The sequence below is a fragment of the Staurois parvus genome, unplaced genomic scaffold (assembly GCF_062004578.1).
Source record: "Staurois parvus isolate SC_StPar_1 unplaced genomic scaffold, SC_StPar_1.0 ptg000665l, whole genome shotgun sequence".
Taxonomy (NCBI): Eukaryota; Metazoa; Chordata; class Amphibia; order Anura; family Ranidae; genus Staurois; species Staurois parvus.
This window is the reverse complement of record NW_028318461.1, coordinates 379,071-402,972: the sequence shown is the minus strand read 5'-3', so window position 1 is coordinate 402,972 and position 23,902 is coordinate 379,071. Positions and strand designations below refer to the sequence as shown.

General features: G+C 40.7%; 1 protein-coding gene across 3 annotated transcripts in view; it reads right to left on the bottom strand.

Moving 5' to 3' along the window:
- FASTKD1 (FASTK mitochondrial RNA regulator 1) overlaps positions 1-23,902 on the bottom strand; it is a 92,402-nt gene that overhangs the window by 55,190 nt on the left and 13,310 nt on the right. For all 3 annotated transcript variants that reach the window (XR_016305810.1, XM_089651879.1, XM_089651880.1), the window contains 4 exons: positions 11,205-11,330; positions 8,796-9,191; positions 6,456-6,566; positions 1,509-1,640 (listed from right to left, as the gene is read on the bottom strand). Coding sequence is in view for 2 of the 3 variants with exons in the window: in XM_089651879.1 (XP_089508005.1) it covers positions 1,509-1,640; positions 6,456-6,566; positions 8,796-9,191; positions 11,205-11,330 (765 nt within the window). In the remaining variant the exon portion in view is untranslated. The remainder of the gene's footprint in view (positions 1-1,508; positions 1,641-6,455; positions 6,567-8,795; positions 9,192-11,204; positions 11,331-23,902) is intronic.

The following is a 23,902-nucleotide window of genomic DNA, read 5'->3' as shown; positions in this document are numbered from 1 at the left end:
ACTCCCCTACACCTACAATGCTGCTGTCCAAAGGTGCCCCTTCTTCCCCTTCATCCAGAGTGGGGACATGCTAATACAGGAAGTGTGTTATTGGCCAGAACAGCAGGTGAAAACAGAAGAAAAAAAGCCTCAGAAAATAAAACTGGTTTTGGGTTTAATACTGCTTTAAATCCCAACCTCACAATTTTACACCTTTTTTTTGCAGTCACCCCACTCCCAGCAACTATTTCAGAAAAAAATAAATTTCATATATACATCTTTAAAAGGATATCTGTTTCCAGACTACGGACATTAGGCTATTTACATATTCTTGACCAGAAGTAAAAGAGCTTTAAAACAAGTCTCTGACCTCTCTAGCTGATTGTATTGTATAGGGATTCATTCTCAAAGAGCACAAAAAGACTCCTGAAATCTATTCCTAAGGCTGTTTAAGAAACTAAAGACGCTTGCAAAATGTGTCACTCTTGCGGTGCCATTCATTGTCGTTGGCACCAAAAACATAGCAAGCAGATGCTCACATTTTCACAGGACAAACACTGAAAAACATGCAGAGCTTGAATAGGCGCATGAGCCACAAAAAGAAACCTGCAAAAACATGCATATGTGCAAATCCTGCCATTGCACATCATAGTGCAAATGGGGCCTTACACCTTAGAAACATCTGCTGTCCTTTCCTACCCCCCCAAGAGTCAGGTATTGTCTTCAGATATATGCATAACCACCTGCAATACTTATTTACTGACATCTAATCTTCATTTGTTATTACTGTTCCATTAAGATGTTTATATTATAAACAGCCACCGCGTTATTATTGTGTGCAAGGCTGACAGAGGACAATTCTGTGTTGTGCTGATATTTCCTCTGGTTGTATACTATAAATTTTTCAATAAAAAATGACATAAAAGAAACATCTGCTGTGTTTACATTGGAACGCTGGCAGGCTGCCAACACTCTGCTCTCAAGGAAATATGTAAATACTTTAGTGTATGCTCAGGTGGTACAGTCTTTTCATATGTCTACACTAGATCAAAATTATGCCATACATCCCAAGAGTCTTCATGGGCTTTTTTTATTTAATCTGGAGGAGGTGCTTTCTCAACTAAGCACACCCTCCTGTCTGCTTGCCTGAGCTAAGGGCAGATAGATTCCAGGAAGTAAATGCTACTTAAATCATCTGCCGTTATGAAAGATGGCCACGACTAGAAATGCTGGGGGGGGGTCAAAGTTATTTCTTAACAAAATAAAGCATGGAGATATTGTTCAAAGATTACTTTGAATATCAAAACTTAATTAAATAACTTTTTCCTTTGTAGTGCTCCAATAGAGTCAAGTTACACTTAAACTATTCTGCAGTTTTTACTTCAACTAATGAGAGGTTAAAATTTGTCTGATCTATTTTCCTTCACTTTGCACATCATCATTTCTCTTTACACTGATCCCATAGCAAGTATACATTACATGAAAAAAATAAAACTCACCGCTAGTTAATAAAACAACTCCATACTTACCATGTTAAGTGCTGTTCTAATTTTGCAAGCAATTTATAATCATAGCATGACAAAGATACCACTGAATTTATTATTATGCATAGATGCAGTGTCGTGTAGAGATCCAACTTTTTCATAATCCTGGAACAAATCCTATAAGAACAGATTAGAAAAAAAACCTTAAAACACAACAAAATGATGCATAATCTCCAAACCATTAAAGTAGTATTATAGGCAAATAACATTTATCAATATAACACCAGCAATGTAAACTGGACCTCTGTGGACAGTATTTCAAGGGACACGGTCTTTGTACTAAAAGGTTATTTAAGAAACACACCATCATGCCTAAAGTGTATGTGAACCGGGTATGTATGTATGTATGTATGTATGTAAGTAAATGTATGTAAACTTCCTGTTAAATATACCTTTCAAAGCATTATGATATATCTGTTTTATAAAGTAAAAAAACACCTGTTAATCTGGTCAGAAATTCACAGATGCCTAGTGCCCTGTGCCTGTTTTATCTCAAAGAATCTATTAAACTTCCTTGTTCTTATCTTGGACTACAGAATGATTAGCCTTTAAGCCAGGGGTCAGTGGCAACCCCTGGCACGCATGCCAAACATGGCACGCAGCTGCATTTGTGATGGCACGCGAGGGCAGCCCTGGGACACCCACCTCCCACATCAGCAAAGCCGGCCGATGGTTGCAGCTGCTTTTAAGGGGTTAACACGATCGGTTCTTTGGCAGCTTTTATCCTGCCCACCTCCGTTCCCTGCCCACCTCACTTTGCTTGCCTGCATGACACTGAAGAAGTGTAGAGTGGTGAGTACAGCCTGATCTCCTTCTATGGAAGCAGGGTCTGCATGGGTCGGTAAGCTCCTCCTGCCATCCTCGGAGTGCACTCATCCTTTTCATTGGACATGTAGTGGAGCTGTTTTGTCCCACACAGCCGACACCAAATTGTTTTACAAACACATCCTGGACCTGCACAGTGTGACTGCAGCTGACTGTTGTAGTTCTCAGATCAGAAAAGCAGCACAGCTACAACAACCAGTTACAGTCACACTGTGTAGTTCCAGGATGTGTTTGTAAAACAATCAGATCTCAGCTTTGTGCAGTGTGGAAAGGAGCAGCTCTGTTGAGTGCCCTGCCACCAGTAACCCCATCCCCTGACCTGCTAACCCTGTCCTCTGCCCTGCGGACCCCAACCTTTGCACTGTAGACCCCATTCTTTGCCCTACTGACCCCTGTCCTCTGCCCTGCTGACCTCATACTTTGCTGTGCTAATCCCTGTCCTCTGTCTTGTGGACCCCGTCCTATGTTATACTGACCCCTGTCCTCTACCCTGCCCTGTACCCTGTCCCATGTCCTAGTGACCCCTGTCCTCTACCCTGCAGACCCCATCCTGTGCACTGTAGACCGCATCCTATGTCTTGCTAACCCCTGCCCTCAGCCCTGCGGACCCCATCCTATGCCCTGCTGACCTCATCCTATGTGAAACTGACCTCTGTTCTCTACCCTGTGCACCCCGTCCTGTGCCCTGCTGACCCAATCCTATGTCCTAGTGACCCATGTCCTCTTCCCTGTGGACCCCATTCGGTGCACTGCAGACCCCATCCTATGCCCTGCTGATCATCTGCCATGCTGACTCCATGCGTTTTCCTGCTGATCACATCCTCTGCACTGGTGACCCCTGCCCTATGCCCTTACTGACGCCTTCCCTATGCCCTGTTGACCCCTGTACACTGCTTACCCCTGTTTACCCCTTTTCTATGCCCTATTGATCTCATCCTCTGCCCTGCTGACCCTCAGTTTTTGCCCTGCTGACCCCTATCTAATGCCCTGGTGACCCCATCCTCTACCTTGCTAACCCCTGTCCCCTGCACCACTAACCGCTGTGCACTATCCTGCTGACCCCCTGTCCTCTGTTTTGCTCACCACTGTATGCTCCCCTTCTGACCTGATTTTAACCCTTGATTGCAATAAACACTTTTTGGAACATACTACACTATTGGCACTTGTTTTTTGACTCCTATGTGAGCTATTAAACCCGCAGATAGTTCCCATTGTATCCAGCATCCAGAGTAGGGAGCCCTGTATCCAGGCTGAGCACCCATCTATCCTTAAGGGGACCTCTGGACTCAACAGATTTCCATACTACCCCAAGCTTGATGACCATTACATAGAAGGAAGCTCATCATCCTTCCATCACAGAGTCCTACTTTGTGGTTATACACTTATATGCGCATTATCCATGCGCTTTCAGTGAGTGCGCACTTTTACCATTTGATTCCAGTCACAAGTTTATTTAGAAATCTGCTGCTGAGGAGATCATCAACCTGTGCCATTTGAACTTTATTAGTTTATCGAATGAACTAATTTTAACGATTATTTATGCTTATGATTTATTTATTCATATAGATTAGCGCTGCACTTTATTTTACTTATTGCTATTCGGAGGTTACTGTGGTTACCTTGAATGTTTCAGCTGCTACCTTAAGAGCGCTCACTATATCACCATTTTTTTCTGAATGCTCAAAAGATTGCCTACCCATGCTTTAAGCTATAAAGATCTGAGAGTGGGAGTGGTTGAGTAGTTTTGCAAAATACACTGAAAGAGAGAACATCAGCCAATCCACAAAATTGCTGTGTGGTATTACAACAGGAACTGACTGCAGTTTTGGCAGATCAACAGATATTATTCTGTACTTGTGCAAAGAAAAAAAAAACATCAATAAATATAAAATTCACTTATCCTAACAATCAATATTAGATTGTGCAAATACCTAAAAGGTGCTATTTCATATATGGACCATGAATAAACAAAAGTGCTAGTGCATGTATAGACCATAAATAAACTAATCAATTAATAAATACATACATATACAAATGGATGACAAAGTTGCTACAGCAAAGTAACCAATATATTAAGCTAGTGCAAATTTCTTACAACATGTGCCAAGAACAAACAGGAGGTAAGTGTTACTCCATATGACTCATCCACCATGAATCACTCAGCCTTTTACCAAAAGTTGTTGATCTCCTGAGTTAACGGAGATCAGTATTCGCTCATTGTGTATCCCTTTAGGCACCACCTGTCAGGACCACTGCAATCATCCAGAACTCCAGCCAGCCAGACACAAAAAGGGTTCTGTACTTTCAGGGTTTTTAAAGGGATAAAACATGGGGAATTGTGTTATGTTTTTTTTTTAATTATTCTTTTGCACTGACATACACTTCAGGGTTAAAAAAATTGTTATACAAAAGTGACAAGAATTCATGCAGCCTTGATGAATTATGGCCTTCTTTTGCTTAATTTAGTGATTTCCTATAATTATTAGCTTTATATAGTGTCCTTAAAGCAGAGCTCCAGTCATTTTTGAAAGAAAAAAAAAAAAATCAGCAGCTACAAAAAATTTAGCTGCTGACTTTTAATAAACAGACACTTACCTGTCCTCAGATCCAGCGGTGTGTTCACTCAAGGGGGCGCAGAGTACCGTCTTCAGTCCCAGATGCCAGCATCTTAGCTGTGGGCACCTGACTGTGACAGCTTGTGGCTTCACAGCTGGGTGCCCAATGCACATGCGATTGGTCATGCAGTCTTCCGGGACCTGTGCTGTGTCCCAGAAGAATGCGGGGAGGGAGGGAGGGGGGAAGGAAAGGAGCACTTTCGTTTGGATCACCTAGGCAATCTGAGCGGAAGTGGGAGCAGGTACCTGTGAAAATCAGGAGGGGGGATGGGCCTTAAAGTGGAACTTCCCCTTTTGGGTGGAGTTCCATTTTAATGTGGTATGTTTTCTGACTGAGGCATTTCAGAAACAATATTGCATTATGGCCACCAGATGGATGATTACCGGAATTCAATTTATTAAGCAAAATATGGTCAGAATGATAGAGGTCTGATTAATAAATTCAATACAGGCTTAGAGTATGATGCTGCTAAAATAAATGAACTGTTATAATAAGAGACAATGTTGACAAATGTATTGCTATACTAAAGCATATAAATAAGCGAGCGCCTTCCAAATAGCAGCAGCTGTACACCTAAGGCACCATATAAGACCTTCCAATACACAGTAATATACAAAAGGTGCAGCGCTAAATGTATTGCTATGTTTGGTGAAATGTATGCAGAACCAGAATTGACAGTTTTGTATGTTCATGTTTAGAGTGTTCCAATTGTTAAGTCATACAAACTTATCTGAAGAAAAAGATTACAGGCAGAATTCTTCAAGCAAGCAAATGCTTGCCAAATCAGTTCATTTTTTTTTTGGGCAGCCAGGTTTAGGTATAGAATGTTTCTGAGGAAACAAGTATAATCAGGGGATAATGCTTGAACTAAGCACACACTAAAAAGTCTGCACTCAAAAAATTCAATTAAAAAAGCGTTTGATTAAAAAAAAAAAAAAAAAAAAAATCTCCATTTTCTCTGACTCGGGAATCAATGGCACTGGTAACTGCTGTATAAAAACTTAGCTAGCTGAGAAGCAGAAGGTAGAAAGGGTGTACATGGATAAAAATGACAGATTATTATTATTATACAGTATTTATATAGTGCTAAAAAGGTTTGCTCAGCGCTGTACATTATAGTGGGGGACAGAACATGAGACAATACAGTAACAAAACACGAGGGATTCAAGGGCCCTGCTCTTTCGAGCTTACAATCTAGAAGATATACAGTGGGTAGGCTGTGTACCCCTAAACATTTTAAATGTATGCTTTTTACGTTTGACTGGAGTATCGCTTTAAATCAACCTCACCTCACATACTCCAAGGAAAACACACATGTGCAAAAACAATTCAGACACAGATCATAAACACATAAAATGGCCAAACTGCACAGCTCTATAACAAGCTTTCCTTTTACACCTCTGTATAGTCTTTTGTAGACTAGAGTTCTTTAAGTGAACAACAAAAAAATAATAAAATGGCATTCGAGGATCTAGCTGAAAATAAACTTACTTGTGAATCAGGATGGGATTTCTACATCTGGCTATAGCCATGCTTCTCAATATGCCCAATAATTGGCTGTGATCTATTTGATCTGTCAAACCCAAAAGAACGTTTTCAAGTCTAGTGGGGAAAAAAAAATAAAAAGATCATAAATCTACAAAGCTGCAATATATACAGCTATTCAGGAATTAGTAGCCAAAAACGAACCCACACTTTACTGTCCAATAGGTCACTGGCAGAATCACCAAGTGAAAATAAAACGAATGGGAAAAGAAAAGTGCAGCCACAACATTTTAGAAGCTGCAATATATTACATTTTAGGTTCCTGGGTTTAGATCTTTAATAACACACTGTTTTGTGCATACAGTGCCTTGAAAAAGAATTCATACCCCTTGACATTTTCCACATTTTGTCATGTTACAACCAAAAACGTAAATGTATTTTACTGGGCATTTATGTGATAGACCAACACAAAGTGGCTCATACGGTTCTGCTCAAAAGTTTGCATACCCTGGCAGAAACTGTGTCATCTCTTCCCAGAGCAGCCTGTCGGTTATTCTTTGAATCCATGACAATTCTTCTGTCAATTATGGCTGCAATCTTTCTTGGTCTACCTGACCTTGGCTTGGTATCAAGAGATTCACTTCTTAATATGTGATTTAACAGTATTGATTGGCATATTCAAGACTTTGGACATCTATTTATGTCCTTTTCCATCTTTATAAAGTTCCATTACCTTGTTACGCAGGACTTTTGACAGTTCTTTTCTGATCCCCATGGCTCAGTATCTAGCCTAGTCAGCACTTCCATGTTAGAGCAAACAAACTCTTTGACTATTTATACACTGACACTAATTGCAATTTAAAAGACACAGATATGGGACAGTAACCTAACCCGTGTATGTCACCTTGTGTGTCTGTACCAAGGTCACACATTCCAGGGTATGTAAACTTTTGATCAGGGCCATTTGGGTGATTTCTGTTATCATTATGATTTAAAAAGGAACCAAACAACTATTTGATAATAAATGTCTTCATATGATCATCATCCTTCAATAAAAGAGTATTTTTTGGCATGATCAGTCATATTTTCAATATCAATGCCAAAATTTCACAATTTGGTGGTGGCAGCATCATGTAGTGGGGATGCTTTTCTTCAGCAGGGACTGGGAAGCTGGTCAGAGTTGATGGGAAGATGGATGGAGCCAAATACAGGGCGATCTTAGAAGAAAACTTGTTAAGAGTCTGCAAAAGACTTTAAACTGGGGCGGAGGTTCACCTTCCAGCAGGACAATGATCCTAAACATACAGCCAGAGCTACAATGGAATGGTTTAGATCAAAGAATATTCATGTGTTTAAATGGCCCAGTCAAAGTCCAGATCTAAATCCAATTGACAATCTGTGGCAAGCCTTGAAAATTATTGCTCACAGATGCTCTCCATCCAATCTGACAGAGCGTAAGCTATTTTGCCAACACGAACGGGCAAAAATTGCACTCTCTAGATGTGCAAAGCTGGTACAGACATCCCCAAAAAGACTTACAGCTGTAAATGCAGCAAAAGGTGGTTCTACAAAGTCTTGACTCAGAGGGGCTGAATACAACTGCGCACCACTCTTTTCACATATTTATTTGTAAAAAACATTTTGAAAACCATTTATCTTTTTCCTTCCACTTCACAATTATGTGCCACTTTGCGTTGGTCTATCACATAAAATCCCATTAAAATACATTTATGTTTTTGGTTGTAACATAAAATGTGGAAAATTTCAAGGGGTATGAATACTTTTTCAAGGCACTGTACTTCTGAGAGTAGGCCAGTTACAGGAGCAGTGGCGTAAAGATTCTAAAAATTCCCCACAAAAAAAGTTCTCTAAAACCAGCCATACATGGATCGAAATTCAGCCAGTTCAGCAGAGACCAGCCGAGATTGCATCCATGTATGTGCAGGATGATTGTACTCAAATTGATCCATCGATCGACTTGGGTACAACTAGCCTATTGGATTTTTTTACATTAGATTACTGCTAGTAGCTATAGCCACTAGCAGTAACCACTGTGTTCTGCCTGCTGGGAAGAAGCCCCACCCTTCCAATGCTGGCAGAACACAACGGAACTGCAGGAGGCATTCCCCCAGCAAAAGTGATTGTTTGGATGGGGGAATCAAGCAATTTTCTTTCCTTCCACCTATGGTGGAAGGAAAGAAAATCAAATAGACGTTGGACTACATAAACCACATATAAGAGAAAAAGGATTATTATTTGAAAGGTATGAAAAAAAATCAAGAATTGGTGCAATTTTAAATTGAAAGGTATTTTTAATTGTTTTAAACTTTGGCTTAAAACCCTCACCTTTCTCTTGTCTCTTGTGAAGTCAAAGGTAGCAAACTTAACGCTTTGGTGAAATCTTCAGTAGTGTTACACTGCTCCAATAACTTGGGCAATCTTGACTTTACCGATACTGGAATTTCAAAGAGGCTATAGCCTAAAGAATGGTACAGCTTAAAGAGAACACAAAACTTTTTCAAATCCACTGTTTTCATCTTCTGTATGATAAATCTGGCATATTTTTTCTTGACTCTTGGTTTAACGGAACCCATGTTTCGTAAAAAAATAACAATCCTTTCCATGGTACGAGTACTAACTGATTCTTCCTCTTCTATTAGAGAATCTGCCTTTGCGATCAGTCGATGCTGTAGGCTTGTTGAACAGACAGATTGTAAGTAGAACATCAGAATGGAGAGGACTCTGAAAAAGAGGGAAGAGTTTACAGTACATACTGAACGTCAGGCAAAAAAAAAAAAACTAATGCTGTATTTTCGGGGGTAAAGTAGACATCATAGCTATACTATTCTATAAATGCTTTATACTGCTGAAGTAAAGTAACAACCACCTTTCGTCCCTGTAGAAAGAAATGTTCTTTAACCGCTTCCCTTCCGTCCTATAGCAGAATAACGGCTACAGGGCAGCACGGGTGCGCAAAATCACGTATATATACGTGATTTTGCATACCTGGGTAGGGGGCGACCATGCCCTATCCGTGCTGCCATTAACAGCCTTAGCTGTCAATCACCAGGTCCCAGCCGGTGATTATTTGCCGATGCCCGGTGATTGCATATATCCGACAGGGGGGAGAACTGTTTGTAAACAAAACAGTTCTCTCCCCTGTCAGCTCCTGCACACTGCTTTGCATGGCTGTGCATAGCACAGCCATGCAAAGCAGTGTGCTTCCAGTGAAACACAAACACAGCCCAGAATGTAAAACGGCACGCAGCACACAGTTAACCCTTAGATCGCCCATGTTAACCCCTTCCTGCCCAGAGCCATTAATACAGCGTCACTGATTTTTATTAGCACTGATCTTTGTACTGGTGTCACTGAGGATGTCTGTGACACCAAGTCAGTTCCCCCCAGTGTCAGAATGCCTGCCGCAGTCTCGCTATAAGTCGCTGATCGCCACCATTACAAGTAAAATAAAAAAACAAAAATCCCAGTATTCATACCGCCATTTGTAGACAATATGACTTTCACGTAAACCAATTAATTTACATGTATTGGGATTTCTTTTTTTAGCAGACATGTAGCAGAATACATTTTGCCCTAAATTTATGCCGAAATTAGATTTTTAACTTTTTTTTACTGGACAGGTTTAAATAGAAAAAAGTAAAAAATTGTTCTCAAAATTGGTCCTTTTTTATATAGCGCAAAAAATAACCGCACAGGAGATCAAATACCATGGAAAGAAAGCTCTATTTATGGGAAAAAAAGGCCGGAAATTTCATTTGGGTGCAGCATCGCATGATCGCGCAATTGTCAATTAATGTAGCACAGCGCCATAATGCAAAAAATAACCTGGTCAGGAAGGTGGGTACATCCTCTGGAGGGCAAGTGGTTAAAACTACAACCTAGTATGGTTATAAAATAATGATGATTAGACACTATTACTCTACCATCCATTTCGTTAGTCAGACAGAGATAAACTCTTCCTGGAGTTCCAGATCCTCTGACTTATGGGCCACCCACAGTCACACCCATTCCTTCATTGCAATGTTATTGCTGTGATGTCACATCACAAAATCTCACCAGATAAAAAAGGAAAAATAGTAAACACTCTAGGTCAGAGTTTACTAAGCAGTGGCTTTCTTCTCCGATCTTGTAAAATTTTGTATTTACAGCATTAACACTCATGAAAAATGAGCTGGGATGCGAAACCACAAATGGTTCGGAGTATGCTTATAAGAGCTATGTTCTGTTAAGAGTTATGAACAGGGGGGGGGTATTTATCAAGCAAATTAGTGACAAAATCGGTCACTGACCATGCCGCCAAGGCTTCCAGGATGAATCATAGTAATTCTTTGTTTTAGCGCTGACCAATCAGAATTGCGCTCATCCATTCTAGAAGTGAGGGAGATTTCCATTCCCCAGGCCTCTACACTGGCTTTGTGGGCAGCTCATTATCCACAGAGGTAAGTACAGCGGGGACAGTTTGGGGGTAGGGAGGATGTAGGATGTTCACCTTTTCATTTTTTCTGGAAAAGTGTACTTGTACTTTAATGGGATACATGTGCATTTATAAGGTTGACCAGTACTAATCTTTTGTATTGCTGAATCTTAAACTCACCGTTATGCAATAGACAGAACAAGGTTTCATTGGATTACACAATACATTTTAGATAACTACGTACAATTTACTGTGTTGCACAATAAAACAAGCATGCTAGTACTGGGTTAAATTGAACATAATTTAGAAGCACTGGTTACTTTAGATCTTGCAGATTATCAAGATTCTTGTCCAAAATGTTGGCCATTTCTCCGAGCAGAGGGCTTGAAAACAAATCTTGTCTTGCCAAACAATCAGAAAACTCTGATAAAGTCAAAAAGTCAAATCTGTAAAAAAGAGCAGAAACTGAATTATACAAAAAAAAACCAAATCCGATTACATAGGAGAAATCAGTACAATGGTAATAGGCTTAGTCAACTGTAACAATGTATTGTGAACATATTACATCCTGCTTTACAGAATGCACAAATATTCACATCCCACTGCCATAAAAAGAACTTACATTTTAATTCCCCCATCTCAGTCTAAAGACACAAACTTAGGTTTTTGAGCTGTGTGAGGAAATTGGAGCACCAGGTAGAAAAAAAAAAGTCACATAAAACAAGACAACAATATACTAATTTCAAATCATAATTAACACAGTGATGCTTTGTAAGATGTAGGGCATCAACTCTGTATTCTCCTCCTGTCAGCACATGTGAATGTATCATAGCCTGATTAGCCTAGAGCTATCCCTCCCTCTCCTAGTCTGATGCTGTTTAATGGATAAGTTCACATTTGGGAATATGTTACATGTTCCACCTGTTTTTAGGGTGGAAAATGTTACACGTTCCCATAGCTTCAGCCACGCCGGCTGCCCCCCCCTCCCTCTGACAGATAGTACAGGGAGAAGTTTCCCTATACGATCTGTCAAATTTGAAAACAGCTCCGCCCACACGGCCTCGTCATTCATTCACGAACTTAACCTTTAAAAAAGAAGACAGGAGGTTGATAGAAGACATATGTAGACATACATAGATTTTCTTATATAAAAACATACAGGTGAAACTCGAAAAATTAGAATATCGTGCAAAAGTTCATTTATTTCAGTAAAGCAACTTAAAAAGGTGAAACTAGTATATGAGATAGACTCATTACATGCAAAGCAAGATAGTTCAAGCCGTGATTTGTCATAATTGTGATGATTATGGCTTACAGCTCATGAAATCCCAAAATCCACAATCTCAGAAAATTAGACTATTACATGCAATCAATAAAACAAGGATTGTACATAGAACAATATCGGACCTCTGAAAAGTATAAGCATGCATATGTACTCAGTACTTGGTTTGGGCCCCTTTTGCAGCAATTACTGCCTCAATGCGGCGTGGCATGGAAGCTATCAGCCTGTGGCACTGCTGAGGTGTTATGGGAGACCAGGATGCTTCAATAGCGGCCTTCAGCTCTTCTGCATTGTTCGGTCTCATGTCTCTCATCTTTCTCTTGGCAATGCCCCATAGATTCTCTATGGGGTTCAGGTCAGGCAAGTTTGCTGGCCAATCAAGCACAGTAATTCCACGGTCATTGAACCAGGTTTTGGTGCTTTTGGCAGTGTGGGCAGGTGCCAAATCCTGCTGGAAAATGAAGTCAGCATCCCCATAAAAAATATCTGATATAAATGGGGATTCCCTGCATGTCTGATTGGATGGAGAGATGCACATTCAGCTAGACTGAGATTCCCAGAAGAATTGCAGGACTTCTGCGGGAGGCTAGATTTAAGTACCCGATATTCCAAATTGGACAGAGGGAAAAGAAGGAGGAAACGGGACTAGAAAAACAGAGATGGCATTTGATTCCAAAGAAAAGCCAGTAATCATGAAGAAACAAGTGTGGAAGTAAGAAGATTGAACAACAATGTGAAGAAAGTTAGAAAAAAATGTAGAAAAATAAAAATAGTCCCTAAGAGACTTTAGGGACAAAGTATTTTACCAAATGGAGAAATGTAAAAAGGCTATATTTTCCTTTTTTTAGAGGACAGACCTAGTTGGTTATTGTTTTTTTCTTTTTCGGCTCCCCTTCCCCCCCTGGCCTCACACCCCCTAACTATATACCCCCCCCCCCTTTATTTTTCCTCTCCCTCGTCCTCCTCCACTGGGTATTTAAGTGGAACGGGGGATAGATGACCTAAGGGGGGCCTAAGGGGGGGGGGTAATTTTGGCAACACAAAAGGTAAGAAGAGAGATTATATTAAAATGGCGGGACACAGGGAGGCGTAGAATGCTTGGAAACCCACTCCCCAAAAGGGAGAGAAAGGGCGAGTGGGAGGTGTCCATGGATGGAGTCCAGCCCCAACTAGAGGGATCAAGGGTGGGGAGGGAAGCACAACAGATCCAAGGGCTAGATTTGGGCCATATGAGTGGGGGGTGGGAGTAGGAGGGGGGGGGTATCTTGAAATTTTCATTTGGCTCCAAATTCACTATTTAGATTCCTCACTCTTTATAAACCAAGAAGGGATTAACATAAAAAGATGGTGGATAAGAACGTAATTATCTCATGAAACAAGAATTAAGTTACAATCAAGATATTATCCAACTTGGTATTATGCAGATTCATCAACAAAATGAGCTCAAGGAGTAGCGATAGTGATGGCAAAAGATATAAGATTTACTATAGAAGATAAATTGGTTGACCCAGAGGGCCGGTACCTATGTTTGAATGGAAAAATTATACGATATGAAATGTACGCTAGCAAATAAGAATGCAATGGTTTATTTAGAAGATACTTCAAGGAAATTGATGGACTTCAAGGAAGGAAAATTGATTGTGGTGGGGGATTTCAATTTTTGCATGGATCTGCAACTGGATACTTCATCTCATTTACAGAGAGAAGGAGGTAAATATCTAAAATCTTTAAAAAAAAGATGTTACATCAATGTTAATTGATAGATGCATGGAGGATTAAGCAAACGGGAGAGGAACTACACGTTTTACTCCTCTGTACATGCAACGTATTTCAGATTGGACTACGTACTGACAGAGCATAGATTACTGGAGTCACTGATTAAATCCAGTATTGAAATTACTTCTCTCTCAGACCATGAACCGGTCACAATGAAGTTGAAATTTGAAGGAGATTTAAATACTATAAATACATGGAAGTTAAATGAGACACTATTACAGGATCAGTAGACTGAGGGAAGAATAAAAAGAGAAATAGAACAGTATTTCCAGTGAAATGAAACCGAAGACGTTTCAATGGCCACGATATGGGAAGCCCATAAAGCATATAAAAACGGGTATCCTGGTTTCGATAGGGGAAGAAAAAAAAAAAAGAAGAAACGAGTGGAAAAGATGAGAACACTAATAGAGGAATTATATAAACTAGAATAAGAACATAAAAGAACAGAAATAGAAGTACAAAAGAAGATAATTCTAAAAAGAGAAAAGTTGAACGATCTAATGGAACAGGAGACAAAAAGAGTTTTCAATATGGTGGCAAAGGAAAGGTATCAGTGGGGTAATAGAACAGGAAAATATTTGGTAAAAATAATAGGGAAAAATAAATCAGTAAATTATATAGAGAAGATTAGAAACAAAAAACGGGAGAGGTAGTATACTCAACTAAAATGATTGCTATCGTATTTCACAAATATCATAGTTCACTGTATGCGTTAAAACATAAGGAGCAAAAGGTTGTGTCTGGGGTCGTTATCATGTTAGAATACTGCCGTGCAGCCCAGTCTCTGAAGTGAAGGGATCATGCTCTGCTTCAGTATGTCACAGTACATGCTGGCATTCATGGTTCCCTTAATGAACTGTAGCTCCCCAGTGTCGGCAGCACTCATGCAGCCCCAGACCATGACACTCCCACCACCATACCACCATGGTTGACTGTAGGCAAGACACACTTGTATTTGTACTCCTCACCTGGTTGCTGCGACACACGCTTGACACCATCTGAACCAAATAAGTTTATCAGGCCACAGGACATGATTTTCAGTAATTATGTCCTTAGTCTGCGTGTCTTCAGAAAACTGTTTGCGGGCTTTCTTGTGCATCATCTTTAGAAGAGGCTTCCTTCTGGGATGACAGCCATGCAGACCAATTTGATGCAGTGTGCGGCATATGGTCTGAGCACTGACAGGCTGACCCCCCCACTCCTTCAACCTCTGCAGCAATGCTGGCAGCACTCATACGTCCATTTTCCAAAGACAACCCCTGGATATGACGCTGAGCATGTGCACTCAACTTCTTTGGTTGACCATGGGGAGGCCTGTTCTGAGTGGAACCTGTCCTGTTAAACCGCTGTATGGCCTTGGCCACTGTGCTGCAGCTCAGTTTCAGGGTCTTGGCAATCTCCTTATAGCCTAGGCCATCTTTATGTAGAGCAACAATTCTTTTTTTCAGATCCTCAGAGTTGTTTGCCATGAAGTGCCATGTTGAATTTCCAGTGACCAGTATGAAAGAGTAAAAGCGATAACACCAAATTTAACACACCTGCTCCCCATTCACACCTGAGACCTTGCTGCACTAATGAATCGCATGACACCGGGGATAGAAAATGGCTAATTGGGCCCATTTGGACATTGTCACTTAGGGGTGTACTCACTATTGTTGCAAGCGGTTTAGACATTAATGGCTGTGTGTGGAGTTATTTTGAGGGGACAGCAAATTTACAGTTATACAAGCTGTACACTCTCTACATTGTAGCAAAGTGTCATTTTTTTCAGTGTTGTCACATGAAAAGATAGAATAAAATATTTACAAAAAAGTGAGGGGTATACTCACTTCTGTGAGATACTGTGTATTTATATTTGTGTGTGTGTATATATATATATATATATATATAAATAATTTTGTATGTGTAAGGAAAAAGCAGTAGCCAATTGGTTCATATGCTGACAAAGGGCAGAGTGACTGAGAAATGAGCTAATTTGTGCTGCCACTGCTCTTACTGACCTTCTGTAAGATACTGTAACATGTAGTCAATTAGTGGTGGTTATCATTTAAAGAGCCCTATGACTCATTTGGACTAAAAATCACTGATCAAGGAAATTTTGAGAATAAATACAAAATAAATGTCATGGTCTTATTACACATTCTCAAATACAAGTAAACACATGAATATAACATTAAAAAAAATATATAAAATAATCACATAAGAAGGGGGATCATTATGGGATATAGAGCCATAAAAACAAGTTCATGAATCTTATTATAATTTTATTGGGGGCATAGTGGTATTAGTTATTTAAATATTTGTTATGGATTGGGAATAATAAAACTAAATCAAAGAGCGAGTAATACCCATCAAATGAGGGGTATTAATGCACAATTCCCAATGGATTAATATAACATATACAGTAAGGACTACAAAAATTGTTGATAAGGGTAATCCTAATTTCACAGGCAAAATAAAAATCTAATTCAGGATTCTGTGTTATACTCACTGGTAAATGTTGTAAAAGAACATGCAGGAACAGAACCCCCCCTCCCAATGTGTACCAGCCTCCCCCAACCACCTTTATTGTATTCAAAAAAAAATTATTTTTCCCTATAAAAACCTAGAAACAGGGAGAAAAAAAAAGGGGGAGATTACCGACGTAACTAAAGAATACACGAAAACACTGGTTAACATAATGGTGGCTATTTCTAATTCTTCGTTTAACCCTTTGGGGGCTAATGTGTCCAGAGTGTATATCCAGAACGTCTCTCTGGTACATCATTTATTAAACCTTGCTGCCTCTAGAAATGATTTGGGGATCTGTTCTATTACCCAAACACGTTGTCCAGTGGTAGATTTGTGGTGGTACTCAGCGAAGTGGAGTGGGACACTGTGTTTGTCCTTGCCTTCTTCAATGAGCTTTCTTTGTTCTCCAAATCCTTTCCTTAGTGGACTTATTGTGCGTCCAACACAGAGTTTTTTGCACGGCAAGTCAGGCATTAAATCACATAGTCTGAGGAACAGTTGTACAATGAACTGAAATGAACTGCTTTTGTCCATGTATGATGAAACTACAGGTTTTGCACAAAGGCTTCCGGCATTGGCACATCCCTACCAGCTGAAAAAAAAAAAAAAAAAAAAGAAGAAGAGGTGGGTATGCTGCAAGTGGGATTAGTTGGTAATCTGCAGGGGGTTATTTTATTCTTAAAACTGGGGACTTTTTTATATATGACTCATGGTTTTTGGGGAATAATGGTTTTTAGTTGTGGATCTGCTTGGAGGATGCTCCAATGTTTTGCTAATATTTTCTCCATACTTTTGTACTGGTTATGGTAAGTGGTGATAAATTTGAAGTGATCTATTTCTTGTGTGTGATTGTTGACTGATGTCTCTCTAAGATAGAGATTGAAAGATTGTTCAACTAGTTTGGATGGATATCCTTTGTCTCTGAATTTTTGTTTAAGGATCAAACTTTGTGAGATGCAATCTTCTTTACGGGTACAGTTTTGCAGTAATCAGCAAAATTGTCCCTTGGGGATATTTTTGTATTTCAATGGTTTTTGTTAATTTGTAAACAATTTAACAGGACTAGAGCAACAAAACATGCCCATGCAGGGGCTATCAATGGCACATAAAAAGCATAGAGAACAATGCTCTAACACCGGCAGAACAGAAGATGAGCCCACGCAGGGGCTTTCAATGGTACATAAAATACAAACACAGTGATATAACACTGACAGTAATGCAAACCACAGGCAGCTATCCACTGCCTCACAAAAAAAACAAACAAAAATAAAAAAGAAAATTTAAAAAAAAAGTAGAGGGAAGAAGAAGACAAGACCAGAAGCAGGGGTCCGGGAATGCCAATACCGAACATCACAAACCCAGACTAGCCAGGGGGAGCGTGGGAAAAGCATATGTCAACCACGGCTCCCATATTTTAAAATATTTCCGTTGGGAGTCATTACGGATACTCGACATCTGTTCATTACGCATCAAAGTAGTCATACAGTCCCGCTTCCCCTGAAGAGGGACAGATGTACGTTTCCAGGCCTGAGCAATTGTTCTAGTTGCCGACAAGAACAAATAGGAAGCCAACTTCTGCTGGTGAGCCAACAGGCCCAGTATGGGACAATGAAGCAAATCATACTGAGCATCCCGGCGTATGGAGAGATGGAACAAGGTGCAAAAGGAGGCCAAATACACGAGACCAAAAACAAATCAGACTCGGGCAGGACCACCATATTATGCAACACATCTCCACGATGACCATAACCCCGAAAGCAGTGATCACTACAGGCACAGTTCTCCTGGGCTAAACGAGCCAGGACCCAATACCAACGAAACAGTACTTTGTATGCTGCCTCCAGCATGGCCGTATTAATGGAACATTTAGCTATAAAAACGACCAGGCCCTATTCCAGTTCTCTAAATCCACGACCGCCCCCAGATCGCACTCCCACTGAGTGACATATGAGAGAGAAGAACGCGTTGAGCATCTATTCAAAGATGCATAAAGTATGGAAACAAGGCCCGGGGTGCCCGGATGCTGTTGGCAAAGCTGTTCAAAGGCAGATTTCTGATACAGGAAATCGGAAGTGGCCCTGCAGTGAGGTCAGACAGTGCTGCAATTGGTGGTAACGAAACAATCCCGCCTGAGGGACATTCCATTACTCCCGAAGAGAGTTCCAGGTAGGGAAGGACCGAGAAGTCAAAAAGTGTCACACCTGCAAAAACCATTGGCCACCCACCAAGAGAATGCCCCTGGTTGATCTAAACCCGGCAGGAAAAGAGGATTATCAATAATTGGGAGCAAAGGTAGAAAGGGAAACATCAAGCCACTGAAGTAGCGTACCGAATCCCACACTTGTAGGCCAAGGAGGAAAATCGGACTCCGTGTCACTGGGCATAGGGCAGAGTGTCGATGTTGCAATGGGGGCACAGTTTGGTAGTTCCAAAAGGACCCAGAGAGGAACATCAGGTGCCTAGCAACATTAGGTGCCCCAAGACCTCCCTGGAGTCTATGGACAAAAAACATATTTCTGGAGACTCTGGGGCGTCTATCGGCCCAGATGAATCGCATAATCCTCACCTAAATCAACTGAAGGAAATGAAGAGGGACCCCCAGTCGGAGGGTGCAAAAATAATTCAACAATCTAGGCAGGATGTTATTTTCACCGAGTTAATCCGTCCTATCCAGGACAGGTTCGGGAATTGCCAAGAGTGCATAAGAGAGTGCACAGAGCGAAGCAATGGATAATAATTTGCAGCAAACAAAGAGCCATAGGTAGGAGTCAGGTGAATGCCCAGGTATTCAAGTGAAGAGAAGGCCCATTTGTACAGGAAGTGGGACTGTAGGCGCAAAACCAAATCTAAGTTCAAAGTACTTCTGAGAGTGACAGTCTTAACCAAATTAATACGGAGACCTGAAATCAAGCAAAAACGAGCAAGGACCTGTTGCAAATTTGGGAGCGTCCTCAAGGGATTGGTGGGAGTCAAGAGGGCATCATACGCAAAAAGGTTCAACTTAATTCCTGTCCCATGTATGGAACACCCGATATATTACAATCAGCCCAAAGTGCTAAAGCCAGCGGCTTGAGCGCCAGGACAAAGAGCGCTGTGGACAGGGGGGATCCCTGTATCGTCCCTTGCTAAATAGGAAAGGGATCTGAGAAATATCCTACATACTTAACCAAAGTGGGGAAGAGTACAAGGCCTGAATCCAAGAAAGAATAGAATCCCCAAAGCCCCAACGGGACAGCACGAACCGCAGGCATTTCCAGGATAGGGAATCAAAAGCTTTATAGATGTCTAGAGACATTAAGAATCCCATAATTTTCCGCCGTTGTAGAAGGTGAATAAGGTGGACCACTTCACAAACATTATCACCTGCCTGCCTCCCAGGGATGAAACCTACTTCATCTCTGTGGACCAAACTACGCAAATATTTATTGATATGAAGACTGAGAATCTTGCTCAATATCTTCAGATCTTCATTAAGAAGTGAAATGGGCTGAAAGGCTTGTGGTTCCTGCACATCATCCGTTGTCTTAGGAATCATTGAGATATGAGCTCTGAGCACGTACAGAGAGGGCAAAGAACCCTGTCGTAGTTCATTGAAGTAACCAGCCAAAAAAAGGGTGCCAACAAGGTTGCAAATTTCTTATAATAGAGGCCTGAAAAGCTGTCAGGGCCCGGGGCTGCGGTGCACCGTAAAGATCTGATAGCTTGAAGTACTTCCGATGCGGTTACACTGGCATTGAGGGCAACACGCACCACTTTGGACAATCCAGGAAGTTGTAGATTTTGAAAGAACGTTTCTGCCCAAGCTACAGGGAAGGGGTCTGATTTGGCATATAAGTGTGAACAGAAGTCAGCAATACGTGAAACGATCTGCTGGGGATTGGAAATGCAGCCCCCCACAGGGAGTCGTAACTGGACCAGTTTGTGGGGCTTTCCCACAGAATTGAGCTTCCTAGCCAGCATCGGACTCTGCTTATTAGCACAGGTATAAAATTATGTTTGGTCCAACGCAAGACCCATTTAGACTCCAAAGAAGGAAGCAGGTCTAACAGCCAGAGTGTCCTGCGTTCGTTTATGGGCCGCGGATGGGTGCGACTTCCAATGAGCATCCGCAGAGGCTAGTAGAGCATGAAGGTCCCTCAGGGGCACTACTGAAGAAACAGATCCCAAGTTCTCTGTAAAATATGTACGCATGAAAGATTCTATTTGTTGGCAGGTGACCTGAGTGGTCAATAAACATTCGTTAATGCGCCAGTGAAAAGGGTGCCATGCTGACCTCGAAAGGGCAAAGAGTAGAACTAGGGGTTCGTGATCTGACCAGGGCGAGGAAGGGATAGATATTCGCCTGACTAAAGGGAAGCTGTTGGACATGCATATATATGTGGTCAATTCTGCAGAAACGGTTATGGGAATTTGAGTAGAACGTGAAATCGTACTCAGCTGGGTGAAGTTCCCTCCAAACGTCTGCCAGCCCACAGTCTGCAAAAGAGAGCACAAATGTTCCGCTAGCACTAAGTTGTGAGAAGGGGCCACCCCCGGGCATAGCGCCTGTGTAAAGCGGAATCCAAAGTAACATTTGAATCCCCCAAAAGAAGTAGATCCTTGGAGTGTCAGGAAATGATGGTGCAAAGATGGGCAAAAAATTTATGCTGAAAGCAATTGGGGGCGTAGTAAGAGACAAAAGTGACCTTCTGGTCCCAAAGGGTGCCCTGAAGGAGCAAGTACCTACCCGTGGGGTCCACTATATGCTAAACACAGATGAAGGGGAGATTACGTTTAAGAGCTATCAGAACACCCCGTCATTTCTCAGGAGCTGATGCTTTGTAGATTAAGTTTGATTAAGTTTTATTATCCCCAATCCATAACAAATATTTAAATAACTATCACTACTATGCCCCCAATAAAATTCTAAGGGCTCATGTACACTGCAGCTGCTAAACTGAAGTTTAGGAGCAGTTGTGCATTTTTTTTCAGCAGCCCGTCCATGTACACATAGTCGTTTACAAGCAGTTGAGGTTACAGGCATTTTTTTTACAGTACAAAAATTGCATTCAGGAGTAGAGTTTACTGGCATTTCAGAACGCCAAATGCTTGTAACCACGTGTAAACGCGTTTATACGCGTTTTTGGCTGTGCCATATCCAGATGCTGTCCAGTGCCTTTTTTCTTCATTAAAAATTAATGCACAGCATTTTCCATGTATTCAAATGGACCTAGTCCCCCGGGGCAGTCAGTTCAAGGTTTCGCATGCAGGAAAAATGGTAGAACGTGCTGCATTATTTCTGCATAGAACTGTACTGGAACACATCAAAACACAGCAAAAAAGCACAATGAGTGTTGTGTGCACTCCAGAATGCATCCAGAGGCATTACAGCACTATGTAGCTCCTCCCACAGTGCCAAACATGGTTCACGAGCCACTTTTGCTAGTTGCACCACCCATCAGAAAGTAGTGCTCTCTCTGCTTCTGCTCTATTTCTCACAAAATGTCTGAAATAGTTATTTACTATTTTTTAGTGCATTCTTGGCATTTGGGAGGGTCTCCTGACGTTATAGTTTAAAAACGCTTCTAAACGCAAACGCGCATAAATGCGATAGGTAAATGCGGCTAAACTGACTGTTTTAACCTACATTTTCCAGCAGCCAGTTTCCAGTGTTCAGAACAGTTTTCCAAATACCCTGTGAACATGAGCCCTAATAAGATTCACGAACTTGTTTTTATGGCTGTTATCCAATAATGATCCCCCTTCTTATGATTATTTTATCGTTCTTTTTTCTGTTATATTCATGCGTTAACTTGTATTTGAGAATGTGTAATAAGACCATGACGTTTATTTTGTATTTATTCACAAAATTTCCTTGATCAGTGACTTTTACTCCAAATGAGTCATATGGCCCTTTAAATGGTAACTGTCACTAATTGACTGCATGTCATATAGACAAAATCAGCTTGACAAAGGAGCGTGTTAGGACTGCCATCTCACAGTGCATGCTCAGGAAACGTGACGCTACGAAGCCCGGTGATGTCATTGCGCACACACTGTGCTCCACGGTGTGTTCCAAGCCTCGGTGCCAGACCTCCTCCATTTTTCCTGACTCTGACAGATCATCATCCTGGATTGCAAACAATGCCATTCACCGTGGCTAAAACCCCATTGATGGATATTGAAGTGCCTTTTTTTATCTACCCTCCTGTAAGTTGCTGTCTTTCATGTGCAATAAATCAAGTTTTTACAGTTTACACTTAGAGGCGCCTTTCTCCTCTCTTTTCTTACATGTATCCTTCTGGACGCAAGCTTCAATCCAGTGAAAGCCTGCCATAAGTGAGCAGGACTACAACAGTATTGTTGGCTACACACCTGTCAGTGATTACTTGACAGAACATTCCCTATTTTTCTCATCTCTATAACCCTAATGGGTTCCATCTGTATGGTATTTATATACAAGTGTTTTCCTTCATATTGATGTTTTTTGGTACTCCCATGTGTGTTTATTTCACCTTCGGATTATACATAGGTTGCACTCTTTTTCTTTTTTTCTGGAACAAGACAGGGGTGCCCACTTTCACCTCTCCTATTTGTATTATCTTTGGAGCCCTTGGCTTCTAAGATATAGTGTAGCTATAAAAGGAATTCAAATTGGAGACATGGAACACAAGGTTGCAGCGTATGCAGATGATGTAGTATTTTATGCTGTAAATCCTAGATTAACACTGTCAAATGTAATGAGAATATTAAAACATTATGGGGAACTGTCAAACTTTAAGATTAATTTTTTTAAGTCAGAGATATTGAGTATGTATCTACCGAAGTCATAAAGATAGGTGATTCAAGGGAAATTCCTGTTCACTTGGGAGGGGTAAAGAACTAAAATATTTAGGAGTCAAGTTAACACCGACACTGAAGGGTATATATCATGCAAATTATATCCTGTTAATACAGTAAATGCTATAAAAGAGGAACTGAGGAAAATTTCAAAAGGATCACTCTCTTGGATAGGGTGGGTAAACATTGCCAAGATGGTGATATTGCCTAAAATCATATATAAATTTAAAATGTTGCCGATATATTTGCCATTGGGATATTTAGGAGTACTGAAAAAAAATAATGATGGGCAAATAAAAAATAAAGGGTAAATTAGGAGATCCTAAGTAATGATAAAGAAAAAGGGGGTTTAAATATGCCGGATTTTATAAGATATTATTTTGCTGTACTCTTGACACGAATAATGGACTGAGCATACAATGAAAATGAGGAAAGTTGGGTAAAGATTGAAACATTTTTAAGTGAAGTACAATTAGATAAAATTATTTGGATTCCACAACAATACCGTATGTTAGCAGAAAACACTAGCACTTTGACATGAAATGTTTTGAGGATTTGGGATTTAATTTATAAACAAATGGGATGGGAATATAATTCACCATTAATACCACAAGCACTGGGGAAGAGTAG